The 24670-nt window shown below is 35.1% G+C and overlaps 1 protein-coding gene across 6 annotated transcripts in view; it reads right to left on the bottom strand.

Annotated features, from left to right (window-relative positions):
* ANKIB1 (ankyrin repeat and IBR domain containing 1) overlaps window positions 1-24670 on the bottom strand; it is a 167452-nt gene that overhangs the window by 47779 nt on the left and 95003 nt on the right. For all 6 annotated transcript variants that reach the window (XM_003921199.4, XM_010345292.3, XM_010345286.3 and 3 more), the window contains 3 exons: window positions 11624-11832; window positions 9253-9341; window positions 978-1122 (listed from right to left, as the gene is read on the bottom strand). In XM_003921199.4, coding sequence (XP_003921248.1) covers window positions 978-1122; window positions 9253-9341; window positions 11624-11832 — 443 coding nt within the window. The remainder of the gene's footprint in view (window positions 1-977; window positions 1123-9252; window positions 9342-11623; window positions 11833-24670) is intronic.

Genomic DNA, 24670 nt, shown 5'->3' with positions numbered 1-24670 from the left:
TGCATGTAGCTGTATTAGAACAGTAAATTGCTAAATGGTACCCAAATAATACATAATAATCAATATTATGATACTTTCTATGTTAATGAAGAGGGGAATGGGCACAGTGGCTCATGCCTGTAAACCCAGCACTTTGGGAGGCTGAGGCAGGCGGATCCACCTGAGGTCGGGAGTTCGACACAGCCTGGCCAGCATGGTGAAAACCCATCTCTATTAAAAATACAATAATTAGCTGAGAGTGGTGGTAGGCACCTGTAATCCCAGCTACTCAGAAGGCTGAGGCACGAGAATCGCTTGAATCTGGGAGGTAAAGGTTGCAGTGAGCTGAGACCATACCATTCCACTCCAGCCTGGGCGACAGAGTAAGTCTCTATCTCCAAAAAAAAAAAAAAGAAAGAAAAAAAAGAAAAAAGAAAAAATTAGGATTTAGACTCAGTTTAACTGCATAAAGCAGTTAAAATGTAACTTTTAAAAATCATACACACAAAATAAAGTAACTTGCCTACACTTAAGACTTCTGGAAAAAAAAAAGAAAAAAAAAGAAACATTAGAATTCACTATATAAACCTATTACTTGGAATAAAAATAATAACAAACTTCCAAGTTGAGAATTTTTATTTCCAAATATTTTATTTAGGGACATAAAAGATAATGTATTTTGGAAAACTTAAAAGTAGGTACAATCTAATTTAAACACTATCTTGATCAATCCGTTATAAAAGTGCAACAGGCAAATTAATAAACAGTTCTGAGAAATAGTTTAATTTTAAATTTCATAAATTACCAGTACTCCTTCCCCCTTTCTTATTATTGTTATAAAATAACACTTGAGCTTAAAACTTTGTCGCCATTACTTTATTTAACTTTTCTGACAGTGTTTCTAACAAAAGTTAGAGCCCATTATTTTGTTTTCAAAAATAAAAGAAGAATTAAACAATGTTATAAATGTTGGACAGAAAATTGGCAGCATACCTTACCTTAATATCAAACTGTAGGTATCGTTTGTCCATCTCCTTTGAAACTACACTTTCTATGATATCCACAGGCACAAGTTGGAAGCAATCATACGCAGGGCAAAAAATGTTGTGAGCTTCACCTTCTTGAATTTTCAGATTCAAAAACCTATTAAAATGATCAATGGACAGCAAAGGTGCAAGGATATTAAGTTGTGCATACATTCTAAGAATTTTCCTTTTTCTTTCCTTTATTTTTAGAGACAGGGTCTCATTCTATCACCCAGATTGGAGTACAGTGACATGATCACAGATGACTGTAGCCTCAAACTCTTTGGCTCAAGCAATCCTCCCACCTCAGTCTTCTGAGTAGCCATGCCTACAGCTGCATGCTGCTATGCCAGGCTAATTTTTAAATTTTTGGTAGAGATGGGTTCTTGCTATGTTGTTCAGGCTGGTTTCGAATTCCTGGTCTCAAGTGATTCTCCTGCCTTGGCTTCCCAAAGCTCTGGAATTATAAGCATAAGCCACTGTACTTGGTCAATTTTTCTTTAGGCTGAATTTTTTGTCAGAGTATAATTAAAATAATACCAACAAACATGTGAAATAGCAACTGTAATGCATATTATCTGTTAAGTCATTTATTTTCTATATCATTATATATGCATACACATATATACATATACTTGTATATTTTATTTATGTTTCTATTTTGCTTTATCATTTCTAAAAATCTGAAACAATCTGAAAAAATACTTTTATTTAAAACAAAAATTCAGAAATGAGTGGCTCAGTTCATATTCAATTCTCAATATGCTACAGCTTTAAAGAAAAAGGGGCAATGGTATAAAAATTAGCCATAGATAATTCAAGATATTTTGGGATGGCATTAGAATATAGCATAGTTTTTTGAAAAATAGGCTTATAGGTTTTCTCTTTATATTTCATTTAGATGAATATTAAAATAAGTTTTATGTCCTATTAGGCATACTTGAATAGTAAGGAAAACCACCCTGTAAAGAAAGAAAGCAGGAATCTAGCCAAGGTTAGATTAAAAGCAGGGTTCTTTTTTTTCTTTCTTCCTTTTTTTTTTATTTTTTAAGGGGTCTCTCTCTCTCTCTCTCTCTCTCTCTCTCTCTCTCTCTGTTGCTCAGGTTGGTCTCAAATTCTTGGGCTTAAGAGATCCTCCCACCTCAGCCTCCTGAGTGAGTAGCTGGGATTACAGGCATGTACTACCATGCCCAGCTAAACGGAAGGTTTTGAATTAGAAAATTCCAGATCTGCCACCAACAAGGCATATAATCTTAAGCAATTTATTTAACTGCTCTAAGCCTCAGTTTCACCACATGTAAAATGGAGATAATGACGTGAACTTCCCAGGGTTGTTACACAGATTATATATGTGAACAATCTACACGGTACATGGCATAGAGTAAGAATTCATAAATTTTAGCAAGGATTATTACTATTATGTAATATTGCCCTTAGAAAAGCAAGAAACAAAAATTTGAAGTACAGATTACTTATATTGAATTTAACACTTAAATCTAGAGAAAATAAATGGAAAATCAGGCCATTAAATCACAACTGCTTAGCCCCCACCATCAACAGTTTGGTTATTCCAACTATAGTATATTTTTTTTAGTTCTCTCATTCTTTTAATTCCATTACATTACAAAAAAAAAAAAAAAAAAAAAAAAAAAAGCAACCGTATTGAGACCTTGGCAGGCCTGTTCCCTTTGCTCCATCTTCTCTTTCATACCCTTGTCTGGGCACTTCATAGAAAACAGAGTCCCCATCAGGCAATTCTCTCACTCAAAGTGCTGTCTACCATACCTCAAACCCAGCAGTATCTTTAGCAATCTTTCCTTTCTTTCCACTCACTTCAGTGAAAGGGATAGCTTCCTCTTTTACCCCCAAGCTAATCCTCAAATCCTCTGGCCAACTCTGGGACTTGCACTGTCCATTAACCTATCTTTTCTTTCTTTCACTTTCTAATGGCTCTTACCTTAGGCACAATAAACATGCTCAAGTTTTTCCCATTCTAAAAACCCTTTCAAACCACATGACTCTTTAGTTTCATTTTCTTTTTCTGTCACATCAAAGTTTCTTGATAAAATAGTTTATGATTTGTTATTCTTTCCTGATCCACTCCATTCACTTCTCAATCTGTAGCATCAGGCTTCTATTACTTCTTCATTGAACCACAATGCCTACCCATTAGCACAATATATTAAAGACCTCACAGTTTCTACCTTCCTTGATTTGTCTAGAGCATGAGACACTGTGAACATTTCCTTCTTTCAAATTCTCTCTGGCTTCTAGGAATTAATTTTTTCCCTTGGCATTCTTCCTATCTTTGGTAGCCCCTTATTCATTTTTTCACAAGTGCCTTTTTCACTCCTGTGCTAATAAACAGTGACATATAAGGTATAAGGCATACTGTGGCCAGGAGCGGTGGTTCACGCCTGTAATCCCAGCACTTTGGGGAGGCCAAGGCGGGTGGATCACCTGAGGTCAGGAGCTCAAGACCAGCCTGGGCAACATGGTGAAACCTGGTCATTACTAAAAATACAAAAAGTAGCTAGGCGTGGTGGCAGGTGCCTGTGATCACAGCTATTTGGGAGGCTGAGGCAGGAGAACTGCTTGAACATGGAAGTGGAGGTTGTAGTGAGCTGAAATTACACTACTGTACGCCTCAGCCTAGTGACAGAGACTCCGTCTCAAAAAAAAAGAGTATACTGCTTCTTGGATTTTCACCTGAAAATTCTTCCCTTTCCATTTCATATAATCTCCCCGGGTTATCTAAACACCTCTAAACTATATGCTAATGACTGAAATTTAAAGCCTTGACCTCTGGGCTCAAGTGATCCTTCCACCTCAGCCTTCCAAGTAGATGGATCTAAAGCCATTTGACACCATACCTGGCTAATTAATTTTAATTTTTTCTGTAGGAATGGGGTCTTGCTATATTGCTTAGACTGATCTTGAACTCCTGGGCTCAAGCAATCTTACCACTTAGGCCTCCCAAAGTGATGGGCTTATAGGTGTGAGCCACCATGTCTACCCCAAGATATTTTCATTTAAATGCTCCACAGACATTTTAAATTCAACATGTTTTAAATCTTCCCCTCTATTTCCAAAATGATTTAAAAACAGCATTGTATCCACAAAACTCTGATATATCTCAACAGAAGGGCATTAGGCACCTCAGTTTCCAGTCAGTCAATTATTTGTATAACTCTGAATGTTAGGGAAAAAAATATTTTGGCAGAAGTAAGGACGGATGAAGCACTTGGAAAATGCTGGACGGCTGCAGTTCTCAAAATATGATCCGTGAAACTGTGGGGGTGCCTGACACCTTTCAGGAGGTTTTATGAGGTCAAAACTATATTCATAATGGCACTAAGACTTTTTTTTTTTTTTGGTTAAAACTGTTGGTGCCTCAGAACAAGTCAGAGCAGTGGCAATAAAACTGTCTTTGTATTCTTCCCTGCCCTACACTTGCAGTTTCAAAAACAGTTTCATTTAAGAATGTCCTTCACCAGGTGCGGTGGCTCAGGGCTATAATCTCAGCACTTTGGGAGGCTGAGGAGGGTAGATCACCTGAGGTGAGGAGTTCAAGAACAGCTCGGCCAACATGGTGAAACCCTGGCTCTACTAAAAATACAAAAATTAGCTGGGCATGGTGGTGTGTGCCTGTAATCCCAGCTACTTAGGAGGCTGAGGCATGAAAATTGCTTGAACCTGGGAGGCAGAGGTTACGGTGAGCCAAGATCTCACCACTGCACTCCAGCCTGGGTGAAAGAGTGAGACTGTCTCAAAAAAAAAAAAAAAAAAAAGTCCTTGATAGAATCGTAAGAATTATTAATTTTATTAAACGATGACATGTCAATAGACATCTTTCGGGTATTCTGTGCAAAGAAATGGGAAGTAAAGCATAATGAAATGCTGCTGTATACCCAAACATGATGGTTGTCTCAAAGCAAAGCTCTCAGGAGACTGTTGAAGTTGCAGGCAGGCATACCTGCTTTTTCATTAAATACTATTTTTATTGAAAAAAAAATGACTATAAACAATTATTATTCAGACTTGGGTGTACGGCAGACACATATTTTTTTTTTTTTTTTTTTTGAAATGAGCCTGTCACTTCAAGGAAAAAAATGACAGCATTTGTTGGTAATGATAAAATTCAAGCCTTCAAATAAAAATTAGAACTTTGAAAAACTTTTATCTGTCATCATTCCCAATACTTAAAGACTTTTCTGATAGGATTGGTAATGAGATTAACTAATGTGATTTTTCACTATATTTATGTGTAAGGAAATATGTCAACGTTGGAAGATCTGCATAACTCAGGGGACCAATATTTTCCAAATGATCAATGAATGACATGACAAAATGATGCATGGGTAAAAGATGTATTCAAAATGCAAGATAGACTAATGGATTTTTATATGCATGTATTTTTGAGACAGGGTCTCCTCCTGTTACCCAGGTTGGACTGCAGTGGCATGATCTCGATTCACTGCAGCATCAACCTCCTGGGTTCAAACAATCCTTCCACCTCTGCCTCCTGAGTAGCTGGGACTATAAGTGCATCTAATATAAACAAAAGCTCTTTGGAATCCTCAACAACTTTTAAGACTATAAAGAAGTCTTAAGACTAAAAGTTAGAGAACTGTTACCTGTAGAGTTCCTTTTTCACACAACAAGATTCTCTTCTTTTTAGCTACGAATAGATTTCCTGGGAAATTGGATATCATTTATTATAATACTTATAGCCCCTTGTCAAAGTTCAGAGTTTGTTTAGACATATTTACCACATGTTGATGTTTTGAATTGTATGTATTTTAAATATTTCAGAGCAGATTTAATCATCTCTGGGGAATTAAAGGACAGAACTGAGAAGACATCACTGAAGATAGGATCAGTTCTTTTAGCCATGTTATTATTTCTCATCAAGATACAATTTAACAAAAATTTATGAGCAGAACATGGAGTTGATCAGTGTCAGTAAGAGAGATAAATCTGGGGCAAATTTTTCCTATATTTTTACCTTTCAGGTAAGATTCACAGATGATATCTTAGGTAGGCTCTCTCTGCTTATTACAACGCTTAGGAAGATGATAAGTAATACTTATTGAGTGATTACTATATGCAAGATCCTGTTTTAAGCACTTTACATATAGTAGGAAACTTTAAAAAACCGATAATCCTATGAAGTACTTACTATTATCACCACTTTATAGATTAGGAAACTGAGGCACAGGCAGACTACCACTTACCTAAATCAACAACTAATAGCAGAGTTGGAATTCACAACCCAGTGGCCTGCTATAACCAGAACCTGAGCTCTTATCCTCAATATTAGCAAAGAAATTCTATTCTGGCTAGAAAATAATTTCTATCTAATCTATTGACTGATTGATCAACTGATTGACAGGGTCTTGCTCCACTGCCCAGGCTGGAGTACAGTGGTGTGAACACAGCTCACTGTAGTGTTTAACTCCTGGGCTCAAGTGACACTTCTGCCTCAGGTGCCCAAGTAGCTAGGACTATAGGCATGTGCCACTATGCCTGGCTATTCCCATTTATTTTATCCCTTGGCATCCATACTTTAAAGCAGGAGTATGCAACGTTTTGGCTTTCCTGGGCCACACTGAAAGAAAAACTGTCTTGGGCTACATAAAAAATAGACTAACAATAACAACAGCTGATGAGCTGAAAACAAAAAATTGCAAAAAAAAAAAAAATCTCATAATGTTTTAAGAAAGTTTATGAATTTGTGTTGGGCTACATTTAAAGCTGTCCTGGGGCCACATGAGGCCCGTGGGCTGCAGGTTAGACAAGCCTGCACTAAAGCATCAAGCTCTACTGATAAAAAGGTTAGGAAGAGTAAGATAGACTGAGGGGCTTTCAAACTATCTGAGGACCTTTAAAAACTATTCCTTGGTTTTAGACAGGAGTTTCTTTTTCTATATTCCTAGAAAAAAACTGTAATAATTTAAAAATGATTTCACTGGCTGGGCAAGGTGGCTCATGCCAATAATCTCAGCATTTTGGGAGGCCGAGGCAGGCAAATTGCCTGAGGTCAGGAGTTGGAGACCAGCCTGGCCAACATAGTGAAACCATGCCTCTACTAAAAATACAAAAAATTAGCTTGGCTTGATGGCAGGCGCCTATAATCCCAGCTACTCAGAAGGCTGAGGCAGGAAAAGCGCTTGAATCCAGGATGCGGAGGTTGCAGTGAGCTGAGACTGCGCCATTGCACTCCAGCCTGGGCAACAAGGGCAAAACTCCATCTCAAAACAAAAAAAAGATTTCATCAACATATGACTCACCCAACATGGAACTTGTTTTATTGGTGCCTGATTTGACAAAATTGGAGTGGAAAAGAGAATCCTAGGTAGGCTGGAAGGTACTAAGGAAATCAATAATTAGATCTTTCAAATTTAAATATTACCATAAAGTTCTTATGCCCAGTTTGTGATGAGTTTGAGAGATAGTTCTTGTGATACAAGTCAGATGAAGAAGGTCAATGAAGCTCAAAAAAATTCAAGAAAATCCTTGAAGGATTCAGTTTTCACATACACACCAAGACCAACAGCTAACTTGGTAGAGCTCAGGTAATACTTCCTAATTCAGTACAGTTAATAATTGTAAGACAAATAAAGTACTGTAACTGGGAGGTATTTTCTGCCTCCACAACTGGATTAAGGATAGCTTTAGATTGTGAGTTCTGACCCTTGCCAATTACTTTACCTGTAACACCTGTACTGATCTGATCCTATCTAAGTAGACTCTGAGTAGATACTAGTCTGTCTTAAAAAGAACAACCAGATACTCTTATTTATTCTGACTTTTAAAAAGCAGTAGTTTTTTCCCCCTCCAAATGAAATCTTGCCTCTAACTCCAATTTGGAAAACAGATAAAGAAATGTTCTCAAAATCAAACCGGATACTTTTGGGGGCTGAGGTGGGCGGATCACTTGAAGTCAGGAGTTTGAGACCAGCTTGACCAACATGGCAAAATCCATCTCTACTATAAATACAAAAATTAGCAGGGCTTGGTGGTGTACGCCTATAGTCCCAGCTTACTTGGAAGACAGAGGCATGAGAATTGGTTAAACCTGAAAAGAGGTTGCAATGAACCAAAATAGCACCACTGCACTCCAGCCTGGGTGTCAGAGTGAGACCTTGCCTCAAAAAATAAATTAATTAATTAATTAAACCAGAATGACAGCTCAGTGGTTGCCTACAATTTGGGGGTGACAAAAATGGAGACAGAAAGAGAAGAGTAGCAGGGATTCAATGGGAAATGAGGAAACTTGGGAATGAGAGATTCTAGGAGTTGCGTGATGCTTTCAAGGTTGTATACAGATATCAAAGCTTATCAAAGTATTTATTTTAAATGTGTGACTTTACGTATGTCAATTGTACCTCAACAAAGCTGTTTAAAAAGAAAAACTCAGAAAGTCCGCTCAGGTTCTTGCTCTCTCACCCACATAGTATTCCCTAGCTCCCTATACTTTCTAACTGGTATTCCATTAAAAAAAATAAAAAAAAATTTAAAAAAAAGGCTGAAAACTTCTGATTTCTAAGATTTCCTTAAATACCAATGACATACTTCACTTAGGTCATCAAACAACAGCTTTGTGTGTCTCCAGAGATAAACATGATATTACATTGCTAATTACATCAATCTTTGTTTAGAAACTTCTCTTGAAAAGTGTAATATAAGAGCAAAGTTAATGGATGGTGAAAAAGCATAAATCTTGAAAGGTAATGGGAAGTGTAAGAAGCAAAACAAATTTTCCATTTGTAAAATATACCCAACTATGTCTAGCAGAAACATTTAACTTTGCATTCACTAAAAAGGAATTTTAAACATGCATAATCTTACAGATTTTCAAGGCATTTTGTTTGTCACAGAAAATTCAGAGATGGCACAAAACAAATGGTTAAAATCCCTGGGATATAAGACAAATATATTCTTGTTTGAAATTTACATTAAATGTAATATAAACTAAAATACTAAAAAAAAATTATTTGTATACCTGCTTTGTTTCTAAAGGTATCTTATATTAAGCTAAATAGCATTAATTAAAATAGCTAGAGAAGATGTAAAAATAAAAACAAGAATATTTTTCCTTACTAGTAAAGTCTAAATTCATTTCTGTGTAACTCAGAGGTCAATATAAACAATTTGTATCATTAAATACTGAAAGCAAACAATTTTACTAACAAAGCAGAGTGCTATCATGCAGTAAGAAATGCTAAGGTGCTCATATACTCACGACTCCCAACATCCTCTACAAAAGTCATGTCCACAGGGCATATCCACGGGGTCTTCAAATACAGAGATACTGCACATACAAATGTCACACTGGAGATAAAGAACAACAATGATTTAAACAGAGCTATACTTTTGAAGAGAACAATACACTCATTTTGTTCACATTTTTTTTCTGGAGATGGAGTTTCGCCCTGTTGGCCAGGCTGGAGTGCAGTGGTACAATCTTGGCTCACTGCAACCTCCGCCTCTTGGTTCAAGTGATTCTCTTGCCTCTCCTGAGTAGCTGGGATTACAGGTGTGCGCCACTACACGTGGCTAATTTTTGTATTTTTAGTAGAGACAGGGTTTTACCACATTGGTCAGGCTGGTCTCAAACTCCTGACTTTGTGATCCACCTGCCTCGGCCTTCCAGTGTTGGGACTACAGGCGTGAGCCACTGCGCTCGGCCTTGTTCACTGTTTTAAAAGGCAAAAATACTAGTACAGTAATTAAGTTTTCAAAAGTTAACTCTTTCAAAGTTTTAAGGACAGTTAGTGTGCCTTTAATTGAGTAACAAATACCATCACTACCACACTATAAATAATAATAGGATTTAAATGTTTTAATGCAGAAATCAAACCCTTTAATTCCAAATTATGTAATGATCAGCAACTGTGCATTTGGAAAAGGAAGTACAAGAAACAAATCATTTGGGTCAACATCAAATTCTATATTGCAAAATAACCACTTCCGTATTATGTCCTTCACGTTACACTTACCCTTCAAAATCTACAAAAGCAGAGTAACTGTATTTTTAATTCGGCAACTCAAGATATCCAGACTTTCCTAGGAGAGAACCCTGCTATAAAACTACGTATTAGGCTGGGCGCAGTGGCTCACTTGAGGTCAGAAGTCCAAGACCAGCCTGACCAACATGGTGAAACTCTGTTCCTACTAAAAATATAAAAATTAGCTGGGAATGATGTTGCATGCCTGTTATTCCAGCTACTTGGGAGGCTGAGGCAGGAGAATCACCTGAACCCAGGAGGTGGAGGCTGCAGTGAGCCAAGATTGCGCCATTGCACTCCATCCTGGGTAACAAGAGCAAAACTCCATCTGAAGAAAACCCCAAAAACCAAAAAACTAACTATGCATTAAAACTATGCCATTTTAATAGCAAAAACTGCAATTACTTTTATGCCTACTAAATATCTTCTAAAGAATAGCTCTCTAGAAGCAAAATTTATCATGTTACATATGCAAATTACAGGATTCTGTTTTTCAAAAAGGCATAGATAAAATGAGGACTTTAATATTTATCACATATTTTGAGTCATTCAAGAAATATAAAAATCTCCTATAACAGCACACCAATGATATGCCAATTTAAAATGCTGACAATGGCAGTACTGTTTCTTAAAATAACAAAACACTTATTTTGGAAATGCATCTAGATAACAAACTCCAGAAGCTTTACTGAAACAAATACATAACTATCAAAATATTGTAAATGTTTTAAAAATTAGCTTTTAAGACATTATAAAAAATGTTTTTGTATTTTTGGTTTACAGTACTTATCACAAACTTAACTTTTTATATTTCAATAGGATATATATATGTATGTACATATTTTGAGATGGGGTCTTGCTATACTGCCTAAGGTGGTCTCAAATTCCTGGGTTCAAGTGATCTTCCCAAGTTCAGCCTCTTAAGTAGCTGGGATTACAGCTGCACACCACTGTGCCTGGCTAATATGTTGTATTTAAATCTTTTTTTTTTTTTTTTAATTTTTAATTTTTTTTGGAGATGGAGTCTTGTTCTGTCACCCAGGCTAGAGTGCAGTGGTGTGACCTTTGCTCACTGCAACCTCTGCCTCCCGGGTTCAAGCAGCTCTCCTGTTTCCACCTCTCGAGTAGCTGGGACTATAGGCGCATGCTGCCATGCCCAGCTCCTTTCTTGTATTTTAGTAGAGACAGGGTTTTACCATGTTGCCAAGGCTGGTCTTGAACTCCTGAGCTCAGGCAATCCACACGCCTTAGCCTCCCAAAGAGCTAGGATTACAGGCGTGAGCTACCACACCAGGCCTGTATTGAAATCTTAAAGTAATTGAAGTTTTAAGGGAAAATAAAATAGATGGTTTCCCTAAACTGTTTTAAGTTCTGTTTCGAAATACGGAAAGAAACCTTTTTTTAAATCTATAATTCAGAAATCACAAAAATATTCTGTAATAATAAAAATTGACTGAAGCAAGAAAATAACTGAATCTTTCAAGAAAGGTATAGGATTCAATTACAAGAATACAATAAGACACTCCATGGAACAATATTAAATTATTTGAATGCTAAAAGACTAAAAATAAAGCTATGAGAAGCAAAGTGAATACCAAATCATACCAAACTGGTGTCTAAATCCCCAGGAGATAAGCTGATTTCATCTGGGGAAGTGACAGAAGAGCGTGTAGTCCTTGGAGTTCTTGGAGATGGGAGTGTGTCCCAGGCATTATACCCACTTGGTGGTGGAGTTGGCATTTGAACACCTGATCGTTGGCAGCAGTTCTCTGGGTTCGACATCCAAGCTTCAAGTAATTTCTCCCTGTCCCAGTCTTAAAGAAAAATAGAATGCACAGCTCTCAAAAAACAGAAAATTTGGTAATGTTTTAAAAGCTATATAATAACAAAAAATGAGAATAAATTTTAAAATGTAGGTCATAAAGAAAAACGTATTATATAAAAGTAGTAACTGCAAATGAATGTCTAGATATGTTCTTGTTATTAACGTTTTTACATCAAATTTACTTGATTGTAGCTTACAACCATGTCAAGATCTAGTAGTATGGTCAAAATTTCCAGGACTTTTTACTAACAATCAAAACAGGTCACTCACACATCACTCTTGCAATTCACTACCTTTTCGCTGGGATAGGTTTAATTTAGCTTCTTTACTCTTTCAAAAAATATAATTTTGTAATTGTCTTCACTGGCATCAAGTTGTAAAATGATTACATAGTTCACTACAGATATGTCAAAATGTCAATAGCCTAAAAATCATTTAATAAACAGCTTGAAAGCAGAAGAAACTTCTGAAGAAATTAGAGTTATAAACAAAGTTTTAGTGAATTAGGTATAAATCCTATATTAAGTGATCTTGAAACTGGCTTAACCAAAAAAGATTATCTTCCTACTGTGAACATTTTAAAAATTGCCAAGTAAAACATATTATAATGTGTAGAGCCATAAAAATCTAACCCTTTAAAGACAACAAACTAATGCATTCAATTACTTTGCTAGGTGTTTTACACACATTATTTCATTTAATGCCCCCAGCAGACTATTCAATTATTATTTAGGTGAAGAAATCAAGACTGAAGGAAGTTACATAACTTGTTTAAGCTCACACAGAGATTTGGAACCAATTTCTGTTATTCCAAAACCTGTGTTCTTTCCATGATCACACACTGTTTCTGAGAAGATTAAAGGGTAAATTATTCACTGTAAGCACATTCTATAAAATTTTATAGCTCAAATACAAATAACTGGAAATTTTCTACACAAGTTTTTTTTTTTTTTTTTTTCCAACCATATTAAGCCAATGTATTTGGCAGTTCAACAAGATAAGTATGCCTTCAACATGCAATGAAAATAGAGGAGTATATCTCCAGGTAAGAAACATAAACAAACGCATATAAAAATACAGATGCTCCTTGACTTATGATGGGGTTATGGCCTTATAAACCCATTGTAAACTAAAAATATCCTAAGTTAAAAATGTGTAGTTGACTAGGAGCTATGGCTCAAAGCTGTTGCCTAGCATTTCAAGAGTAGTATGGATCTACTGAATGCATATTGATTTAGCACCATTATCAGTAAAAAAAAAAAAAATCGTAAGTCAAACCATCATAAGTCAGGGACTATCTGTATATACAGAGGTTTTTCTGGTGATTATTTTACATAAGGAGAATATCATGTAAACTTTATCTCCTTTTCCCACTTAATCAACCTGAAAATCTCTCCAAGTAAACTAGTTTAACATTAGTTCCTTCTTTTTAATGACTGCATATTAATCTACTGCATGAAACAATTTGTATATCATGATTTAGTCAAATATCCCCCTACTTTGTTTACAGTTATTTCTCTGCCACAATGAGGCTGCAATATACATCAGTGCAGTTATAGTCATGTATATATTCATGTTTATATTGATATTTCTTTGGTATAAATTCCCTGGAATGAGGCTAATGGGTCTAAGGCCCATCATGTTTTTAAAAGATAATGCTAGATGGCTTTCCAAAAGGGTTATAACAATTTTTTTTTTTTTTTTTTTTTTTGAGACAGGGTCTCACTCTATCTGAGCTCACTGCTGCCTCCACCTCCCAGGTTCAAGAGATTCTCATGTCTCACCCTCCCAAGTAGCTGAGGTTACAGGCATGCACCACCACTCCCAGCGAAGTTTTGTATTTTGTTTTTTAATAGAGACAGGGTTTCATCATGTTGCCCAGGCTGGTATCGAACCCCTAACCTCAAGTGATCTGCCTGCCTCAGCCTCCTGAGGTGTGAGCCACCACACCTGGTGTGTTACGGCAAGTTTTACTTCTGTCAGCAATGAGGAACCTTACCAATTTCTTCCAGAGCAACGAATGTTAGTTCTTTTACACATTTATAAACTGATAGTTCATTGTTATTTTAATTACCATTTTCTTGACAACTGATGAATTCAAACATCTTTTGATGTGTTTCTTGGCCATTTGGATGTGCTCTTCCATGAATTACCTATCCGTATCTTTTCACCACTTTGCTACTGGGATGTTTACCAATTTCTTATCAATTTAAATAAGGTTTTTGTATACAATATACATTAGCTAATATTGTTTCCAAATCAAAATTATGTTTCCTCACTTTGTTTACGGTATACTTACAACAAAATGTTAAAAATCCAATATACTTTAATATAGATATCTCTTCTTTATCTTGTTTTCTTGTCTTAGAAACTCAGAGGTTTTCTTCTGTCTTTAGATTAACATGTAAGTCTCCTAGACCTTCTCCTAAAATTGATGAATTTACTTTATATCCTTCATCCTTTTTTTTCTTGGTCTTCCAATTTAATTTAATTCATTTGACTGCCCAGTCATATTAGGATCATTTAATAAATTATATATCCTTTCCCCACTAATCTATAACGTCATCTTTAGATAAATTAAATTCCCAAATACTGTAAATTATATTTACTATTCTGTTTCAATGGCCTATTTGTCTACATTTGAACAAGTGCCATGCTGACTGAATTGCAGTGGCTTACAGTGTGTTCTCTTTTCTGGGAAGGCTAACTCCTTTCACTGAATAAGCACACCTGATCTCTGTGACTGTCAGGAAACTGAGGAAAGCTGAATAGGTAGGATGAGTCCTCTTATTTAGACCCAAGGTTAGGCTCAGAGTTCAGAGACAGCTGCAGAGAGACAGATGCATTACAGAGACTCAGGATTAGCATAAAAGATTACCTTGCACAAAAAAAGCCATAATTAAAAAAAAAATTCAGTGGCCAAATAAAGAGAATGGTTCCATGGTTCCATTTGAGACACAAATTAATGTTCTTTAAGACCAAGGGAGGAGAAACACTTCACAGGAAAAGTAAACACTTACCAAAGAACTAGAATTTTCTAATGAAGATAATACATGTAATTGAGCCTCATCATTAAAAAACAAAAACAAAAACCCTACAACCAATCAAACCCCAGAAAAATGAAAGAACGTGATAAAGGTAAAGCAGAAATTATATGTTAGGAACTATTGATAGAAAAAAAATGATAGACAACCTATAAACTGCAGAAAAAAAGAAAGACAAAAATCTAAGAATTAAAAAGAAAATCTAAGGCAATCGGGAAAACTCAGCATATACACATTGAAACTGAAAATACGATACAGCTATATGTAGAGAGAAAATTAAAAGAACTCTAATAAAATGCAATGTCTTTCAAACTGTAAACTTACTTATGGGCAGAGCTTGACCTATATTGCAATTGATTTTATCACCATTACTCAGCCTAGAGCCTAGTTCAAAGTGTATATTCAATAGAAATCTGTTGAATGAACAAATGAATATAAAACCACATGCCAACATTATTACTGAAGTAGATAATATTCCAGGAAATTGTAAATGATTAAGGCTGAAGAACTCATGAAAAGGTAGTAATTCTAAGCAGACTAATAACATTGGAAGAAACTGAAGAATACAGTCATTATTTCTTTAAAAAGTATAGGGTTCATATGGTTTCATAAACAAATTTTTAACAATTTTCAAGTAGAAATTAATTCTTATGTCCTTGCATAAGCATAAAGAAGAAAGATTCCTAGGTTTTTTTTTTTTTTTTTTTTTTTTTGAGATGGAGTTTCCATTGCCCAGGCAACGAGAACGATAAATTTAAAAAAAAATTTCAAATAGAAATTAATTCTTGTGTCCTTGCATAAGCATAAAGAAAAAAGAAAGATTTCTATGTTTTGTTTTTGTTTTTGTTTATTTGAGATGGAGTTTCACTCTTGTTGCCCACGCTGGTGTGCAATGGTGCGATCTTGGCTTACTACAATCTCCGCCCTCTGGGTTCAAGCGATTCTCCTGCCTTACCCTCCCAAGTAGTTGGGATTAAAGGTGCCTGCCACCCTGCCTGGCTAATTTTTTGTATTTCTAGTAGAGAGGGGGTTCCACCACGTTGGCCAAGCTGGTTTTGAACTCCTGACCTTAGGTGATCCATGTACCTCAGCCTCCTAAAGTGCTGAGATTACAGGTGTGAGCCACTGCACCTGGCCCCTATATATTTTCTATAAGCAATTATAAGCAATCTAAATCCAACCACAGTGATAATTACATTAAATGTAAATTGACTAAACATTCCATTTTTATTTTTGAGGCAAGGTCGAGCTCTGTCACCCAGCCTAGAGTGCAGAGGTGCGATCATGGCTCACTGCAGCCTTGGACTCCTGGGTTCAGGTGATCATCCTACCTCAACCTCCTGAGTAGCTGGGACTTAGGTGTGTGCCACCATGCCTGGTTTTTTTTTTTTTTTTTTTTTTAATTTTTGTAGAGACAAGGTCTCACGATGTTGCCCAAGCGTGTCTTGAACTCCTAAGCTCAGGTGATCTTCCTGTCTTGGCTCTCAAAGTGCTAAAATTACAGATCTAAGTCACTATACCTAGCCTTACTAATCTTTTTTATGTAGGGCCAAGAACTTTTCTTTGACTTATTGTTCTCCTTCTATTTCCTATTTCTTGCCTAAACTATACCCACAAAACATTGTCCATTTCTCATTGTTATTTCCTTAGATCAAGATTTAAAACATTCAGATAGCAATATGAATATAAAGGCCTAGATTTTTATGACCTCCCCTTTTTCTTCAGTTATTTCACTCACACACAATGTTAGAGCAATTTTAAAACAAACCTGCCTTTATCAAGGTTTTCTAAAGCCTCCAAATGAGATTTCAATAAATAACTATTTACTCATGTTTTATCAGTACCATTCCATTATATTATGTAATTACAACAAGGTATACAACTGAAATAATCAGGTTTGTTAATTGGTATGCATTCAAGAGAATGCATGAGAATTCTGAAAAGGAGTCCCCTAGCAAGAGTGCTCAGTCTGTTTGATCAAGAGAATCCTGAAAGCTAAGTTGATGTGAGTTAAGACACCATTTACCGTCTACATAAAATATTATTAATAGGAAACCAAATACACAAAACATATATCCCAAGCCCAAGTAGGCCTTATTCCTGGAATATAAGTACAGTTGAACATTAGGAAAGGAATTTATAATACCTATGTATCAAAGGAGAAAATCAGTATTATCATTTTTGGAAAAGATCTGGAAAAGGGAAGACAACCTGAAAAATTACTCCTGAATTTTTAAAAAGATAGCTCTTAAATAGTAATAAAAATATATTGTTTTAACATAGTAAACACAGTCTCTTTCAAACCAATAGCCTAATTCTCAATTTAAAAAGAATTTCAATTATCTGTTCACTGATGCATTACAAGAATTTATTTCCTGCTCAAATGAATCTGAGATCTAGACAACTTTTCCATTTGGAGTTTTCAAAGTTTACTGCTTAGTACACAGTAAAGAACAAATTGGGACTGAATGAATGAATTTCCACTTAAGCCAAGAAAATAATAAGCATTACTAATAATGTTACATAGGAGTACTAGTCAATGTAATTAAACCAGATAAAAGATAAGGGAAAGGTTCGGGTATGATAACCATTATTTACAAATGATAGGATAGCCCTCCTGGTAATCTTAAGAAAACCATAAGTGATACTCTGAATATAATAAATAGAGTTCCACTTCTGGAATGGTAAAGTAGCTACTATCAGACCAACTCTCCAACAGATAATAACTATAACTATTGGACAAAATATAAATCACAACTATTTGAGGATACTAGGCAGAAACTGGAGAGGAGTTAATGTCTGACAAAATGAAAAAGCACTATATTAAGTTTCTATTTCTACAAGTTTTTCTCTGTGGGCAGACAACATTTGACAAAAGGACAGAATGTTGGATTTTTACTAGCTTAAGAACCTGAGATTAGATTCAGGAGGACCAGAGCATTCAGACATGAGGGAGAGTATCCTAGAAAAGAGAGAGTGACAGGAAGCACAGATTCTGGATGTAGACTCTTCAAATATCAAACTGAAGCCTACATATAATGCCAAAGCAATATATTCTAAATGTCTAAGATACCAATTTCAAATTACTAGACATGTACAAAAACTGGAAAACGTCAGAAAATGCAATAGTGGACACCATCCTTGAGGTAATCCATATGTTGGAATAGTAATCACCATAGATTTAAAAAAACTTTATGATCAAGAACATAAAGAACAATAGTTTGTAAACAACAAAAAGCCAGGAAAACTAAGTAAATAAATAAAAGCTATAAAAAAGAACCAACTGGAAATTCTAGAACTGAAAAACAATTCTGAAAAATTTTTTTACACTGTTGGCTTAACAGCAGTTTAGAAGAGATGAAAAAGAGATCAGAGGGAAAATTTGGTGAACTTGGAGAAAGAAGTGATCCAATCTGAAGAACAAAAAAAAGATGGATTTGTTTATTTCAAATACATATGGTTGTTTAAAGCAAAAATTACGACACTGCATTGTGACATTTATGATTATGTCTATAATAATGATAGCATAAGGGATGGGGCAATGAACCCATATATAGTAGTTAAGATTCTTACATTTTTATGCGAAGTGGTACTACACTAATTCCCACTATAAAATGAGAAGAATGTATGCAACTGTCCAGAAAGCAGCATGTTAAAGAATAAAATGCAAAGAAGAATAAACTAAAAATCCAATAGATAATTAAAATCAAATCCCAAGATTATTCAACTAGTTCAAAAGACAGCAAAGAAGGAGGAACAGAGAATAAAAAATAAGACACAAACAGAAAAAAGAAACAAACAAATAGTGAAATGGACAATCTAAATCCAACCACAGTGATAATTACATTAAATGTAAATTGACTAAACAGTCCAATAAAAAGGTAGAGGTTATTAGAATGGATAAAGAAAGAACTCAACCATATGTAATTTACAAGATATGCAAATAGGATAAAAAAGCTGAAGTGCTACATTAATACCAGATAAAGAAAAAATAATAATAAAAGATAAGGGATATTTCATCATGAGAAAAGAGAAAGACATCATCATAAATGTATATGAGCCTAATGCCAGAGCTTCAAAACAGATTAAGCAAATTGACAGCATTAAGGAGGAGCTAGATACAAATCCACATTCATAAACAAAAATTTTAACATCCCCCTCTCATAGACTGATAGAAGTAGTCTTTAATTTTTATTAGTAAAGATGCTGACAATTTAAAGGACACCATCGATCTTAATTAACATTTATAGAACACTACGATGAACAACTTCACAATACATTCCTGTCAAATGCACACGGTATAGTCATCAAGGCAGACTATAAGCTTAAACAAGCTTCAACAAATTTCAAAAGACTGAAATCTTAACTAGTAAAACTGAAGTGAAACAATAAGACATCTAGAATAATCTAAAACATTTGAAAATTAGACTGTATCACTCTAAGTAACAGATGGGACAATGGAGAAAGAGAAATTTTAAAAATAGTTTTAAATAAATGAAAAAATACAACATACATATTTTTGGCCTTAACCGAAAAAAAAAAAAAAAAAGTAAAAAGGATATAAATGACAAATCACAAAAAGAAACACAAATGTCCAGAAAATACGAAAATATACTGGACTTTAAATAAGAAATGTACAGTTTTTTTTTTTTTTTTTTTTTTTTTTTGAGACGGAGTTTCGCTCTTGTTACCCAGGCTGGAATGCAATGGCGCGATCTCGGCTCACCGCAACCTCCGCCTCCTGGGTTCAGGCAATTCTCCTGCCTCAGCCTCCTGAGTAGCTGGGATTATAGGCACGCGCCACCATGCCCAGCTAATTTTTTGTATTTTTAGTAGAGACGGGGTTTCACCATGTTGACCAGGTTGGTCTCGATCTCTCGACCTTGTGATCCATCCGCCTCGGCCTCCCAAAGTGCTGGGATTACAGGCTTGAGCCACCGCGCCCGGCCAGAAATGTACAGTTTTAATTAAGAGCACACTGTTTAAACTTGTAATTTTACTGCTAGAAATTTTTCCTAAGTAATGGATAGACACACAAGGCATGTTTGAAGGATGCTAATCACAGCACTGTTTACAACAGCAAAAAAAAGGTGCAAATCTCAAGAGTATGGTACGTTTATATAATGAGAAGATTATGTAGTTATATAGTTATTGATAATGAACAGCTTTATATCATGCATTAATTTTTAAAAGCATATTATAAAATATCATATGTAGATTAAGCCTACTGTTGTTAAAAACAATATTAACTTCTCTGTGTCCTATTGGATTTTCATTCACGTAGATAATATATTTATTACTTTTAGAATCATATAAAAATCATGAGAGCCATTTTTAGTTTGAAAATGACAACTATAAAAAAGTTCATGTTTTTTTTTACTTTTTTCTTAATTTATTTTACTATTTGAAAATTATTTTCAAAAATATTTCTTCATACTGAAATCAGGAGACAATTCTTTGTAAGATAATTTTTTAGAATTTGTCTCAGTATACTACATCTGGAATGCATGTCCCATACAGTTCCTAAAATTTTCTCATTGCTGCCTTTCAAAATGTTATAAATGGTGCATAGTATAAAGATCATCCTTTGGAATCAGGCAGTCTTGAGTTCAAATTGCAGATGTTACTTACTTAACTAAGTAAAATATAGGGTAATTATACCCACTTTGATTCTGTCTTAAGTCTCTGTTTGTAATGCATTTAGTATAGGGTCTGCAACACAGAAGGAATTCAATATTAACAGCATTAAATACTATTACCTCTTAAAAAATTTATCCTTGGAATAAAGTAATCATAAATGAATGCAAGAATAAGTGTCATCTCCCAAATTTACTTTAGCTTAGCACATCCAAACAATTTTCTTACATACAGTCATTAAAGGTGTTCATTATAATAAATGTTGAAAAATGTTTAGGATGTTATGTGAAGACCTTTAATAAACATACATTGGTTACTGTATTAAAATGTGTCACATATAAAAAATGTGAGGCATATAAAGTAAAAATAACTTTCTTAGGATAGTATGATTATTTTTCAAAAATTTCCATAAGCTACTTTTTAATAAAGGTAAAGACAACTAATATAATTAATACAGACAGACATTAAATATGCTAAATTTTAGTCTTTTCTATCACAAATATTTTTCAGAAAAATTTTCTTAACTCTATCACATCAGACTCCTTAGCAAATATTTATTGAATACCTTTATGTCCCATCCACTATGTCAGGCAGTGGGAATACAATGATAGGAAAAACCAGATATAATTCCTTTCCTGTCTCCATGGAACTTACAGTCTAGTAAGGAGAAGGACAATAGTAAACACATAAACAACAACAACAACAAATCACCACTGAGAGAACTCCAGAAAGAGAGGTAGAAAACCTCTCAAGGAGGTCAGAGAGGGCATCCCTAGGAAAATGGCATGGAGTGGAGACCTAAAGATGAGTGCGAGTTAACCAGATGAAAGGGGGAGGGAAAGACATTCTAGAAAGAATACAGCATGTTCAAAGACCTGTGGCAGGAGGGAGGGTAGCACCCTCATGAAATTAAAAAGGTCAATGTAGCTGGAGCATGGGACTAGACGAGAAGCATTGTATAAGGCCAGAGAAACAGGCAGGGGCTCAGTCATGCAGAATTTAAAAAAAAAAATAATAAACACTTCCATTTTCAGTTTAGGAGTGATAGGCAGTCAATGAAAAATCAGGACTAGAGATAGGAAAAATAGGTTGTTGTGATTAGATTTGAAAAGATTATTCTGACTTTCTTACTTCTGTAGTATAATTGAGAGATTATGGCAGCTAGTGGAAGTGAAGAAAAAGGAAGAAGTTTAAGATTGAGGAGAGGAAGCTGACAATTAAGTGATGACAGGATGGGAGAGGAAATGTCAAAGTTGGTGTCCAGGTTTCTACCTTGAATACCCAGTTGGTTGGCTGGTGCTGCCATTTATGGAGTTAGGGAAGACCAGAGAACCAGGTACAGTTGCAAGGACATCATCTTAGTTTTAAACATGATGAATTTAAGGTGGTTTTGAGAACAGAACGAAGGGGCTTTCACACAGACAATTATATACAGCAGTGAAGTATGTAGTTCATAAGAGAGGTCTAGTCCTTATGAAGGGCAGAGAAATGTATACTTACAAAAGTCTTGGGAGAAGGTAATATTTCCCAGGAAAAGAATAAAATGAGAAAAGATGTGGGAACACCAATGTTTAATTGTCTAGAAGATGATGAACCTCCAAAGGAGTTAAAAATAATGCTTCAGTATAAATTTATTCTAAACACAAGCAAATTAGCCTCAGTCACATATTTTGTAAATCATATTCATTTTCTCATTAGGTATTATTCAATTACATAAGTTACTTTTATTACTGGGGATATATTCAGAGAACGACTTTTGTATTCCTAACATAGTCCTTCTTAAAATTCAATTACTATTTAGTAACTACTGCTAATATTTCTGCCGTCTGCTTAATCTAGATCAACTTCATTACCGTGGGATTAAATTTGACAAGAACAGTGTAATACTCAAATCTATTTTCCTGTATAAAACTGAATGAATGTTACCAAGGATACAATCTATAAATCTTCCTAATGGTTCAGTTTAATAGCTCTAAAACACAGCCTGTCCTGGCTTTAAGAGGAATTACAGTAAACTGTAGTTCTGTGTACTATCTATTTAACTCACAAGCATCATTTATCTCTGTAAATCTTATTTGCTTATCAAATGTCACTGAAATGATCTAAACAATAGAGAAGAAAACCTGAATTAGCCTCCATTTTATGCCCTAATAGGGGAATGAAATATAGAACCATGCTTTAGTAGTTTATCATGCCAAGTAGGAAAATTCAGCTGGATTTCATCTTATTGTAAAAGAATTTAGGGAAATATCAATGGAGTAAAAATGGAGTTGATCTTTGATAATATTTAATAAAACAATTTGTAAAAAATAGAGATAAAATGTTTCTTTTAATTACGGTGAAATTACAGGTAAAGTTAGATTCTATGTGATACTATAGCTTAAGAGTTAAGACACATATGATTTGGGTGAATGTAAATACCTTTGGCAAAGACGGCTATCTGTACACAAAAACACTATAGTGTAGAAGCATTTTGTTTGTTTGTTTGCAGTTAGGATGGTCACGTGACAGTGAGGTTAATGAATGGAATATGTGCAGGCGTGACATATGCTGCTTCTAGGAGTGGCTCCTAAAACTTCATACAATTGTTCTTTCATGTTCTTTTCTCTAACTAGTTGGCTATAACTAGTGGGCCTAGACAGCCCGCAGGACAATCTTAGAAGTGATGCTGTTGGCCAGGTGGGGTGCCTCACGCCTGTAATCCCAGCACTTTGGGAGGCCAATGTGGGCAGATCACTTGAAGTCAGGAGTTTCAGACCAGCTAGCCAACATGGTGAAACCCTATCTCTACTAAAAATACAAAAATTAGCCAGGTGTGGTGGTGTGGGCCTGTAGTCCCGGCTACTTGGGAGACTGAGGCAAGAGAATCACTCAAATCCAGGAGGCAGAGGTTGCAGTGAGCCAAGATTGCACCACTGCACTCCGGACTGGGTGACAGAGTTAGACTATCTCACAAAAAAGAAGTCATGCTGTTTAAGATGGCAATGTCTCAGTCAGTCAGAGTCCCTGACCAGAGTCCACATCCTACCTAATCTAAATGAAAATGCTTTGGACTATTACATGATTAAGAAACATTTACTGCGTTTAATCCTACATTTTTGTTTCAGCAGCAGCCTACCCTAACAGTACAACTATGATGTAATAGCTCCTCGCTGATGAACAGATTCTACTTTTCTGCCAGCTCTACATTATATTTAAATGCATATCTTGCATTTAAAAACCTCAAGCAAAGGACAGAGTATATCTTCTGGTGGTATGGACCTTACCCTAATGAAACACAACTTAAAGTATTTTGTGTTTCTGTACAAGTTTTTTATACTATGACTATTAAGTGTTTTTGTTTTTATAAACTATTCAGAATTTCTAAATTTAAGTTTTTTACTCAGGTCTAAAATTGTTTCTATAGAATTTACTTTGATGTTTATAAACATGGCAATAAAAACATAATTTTATAACAAAAAGGCTGATTTTCAAAAAATATAAAAATAACATTTCTGATGTATTATCTATTCATTCCAAAACTATTTTCTGAGGGATTAATATATATTAGGTATTATGGAAACAAAAAAAATCAAAAGTTGCCATTTCAAGAAGCTTCAATGTTAATATAAAAGAAAAAAAGTAAATAAAGAGATTATAATACTCTGTTCTAAGTATATGACACATATATGCATGGGATAAAATGAGAATAGACCCATTATATGGGTCTCAAATGGGTCTCAATTGAGAATCTGGAAGACACACTCAGAAAAGGTTTCCTAGAAGAAATGATTTCTAAGGATAAGTTGGAATGGGAAAGGCAAAGAAATGGGAAGACTGACAGTCCAGATAAAGAACTTTATGTGTTATAAAGTCTATTAAAAATTTGGGATGATTTTAAGTCTGTAGGAAGCCAGTGAAGGGTTTTCAGCAGGGGAATGACATGCTCAGGTCTGCATTTTAAAAGAACACAATAATGGCAATATGAGAAATGAGTTGGGTGAAAGAAGAATGGTAAAACTGGAGACTAGGTACTTCGATTATGAAAAGTAATGAGAGCCTTAAGTCAGTGGCAGTGGGAAATGAAAGAGCTAGGGAGGGTGAGGAGAGGCTGAAAGATATTTAGTAAGAGAAATATGGGACTGTGGCCAAATATAATAGGGACAT

This window comes from Saimiri boliviensis, chromosome 10 (genome assembly GCF_048565385.1).
Source record: "Saimiri boliviensis isolate mSaiBol1 chromosome 10, mSaiBol1.pri, whole genome shotgun sequence".
Taxonomy (NCBI): domain Eukaryota; kingdom Metazoa; phylum Chordata; class Mammalia; order Primates; family Cebidae; genus Saimiri; species Saimiri boliviensis.
The sequence above is the reverse complement of the archived record's forward strand: the minus strand, read 5'-3'. Positions and strand labels throughout refer to the sequence as shown.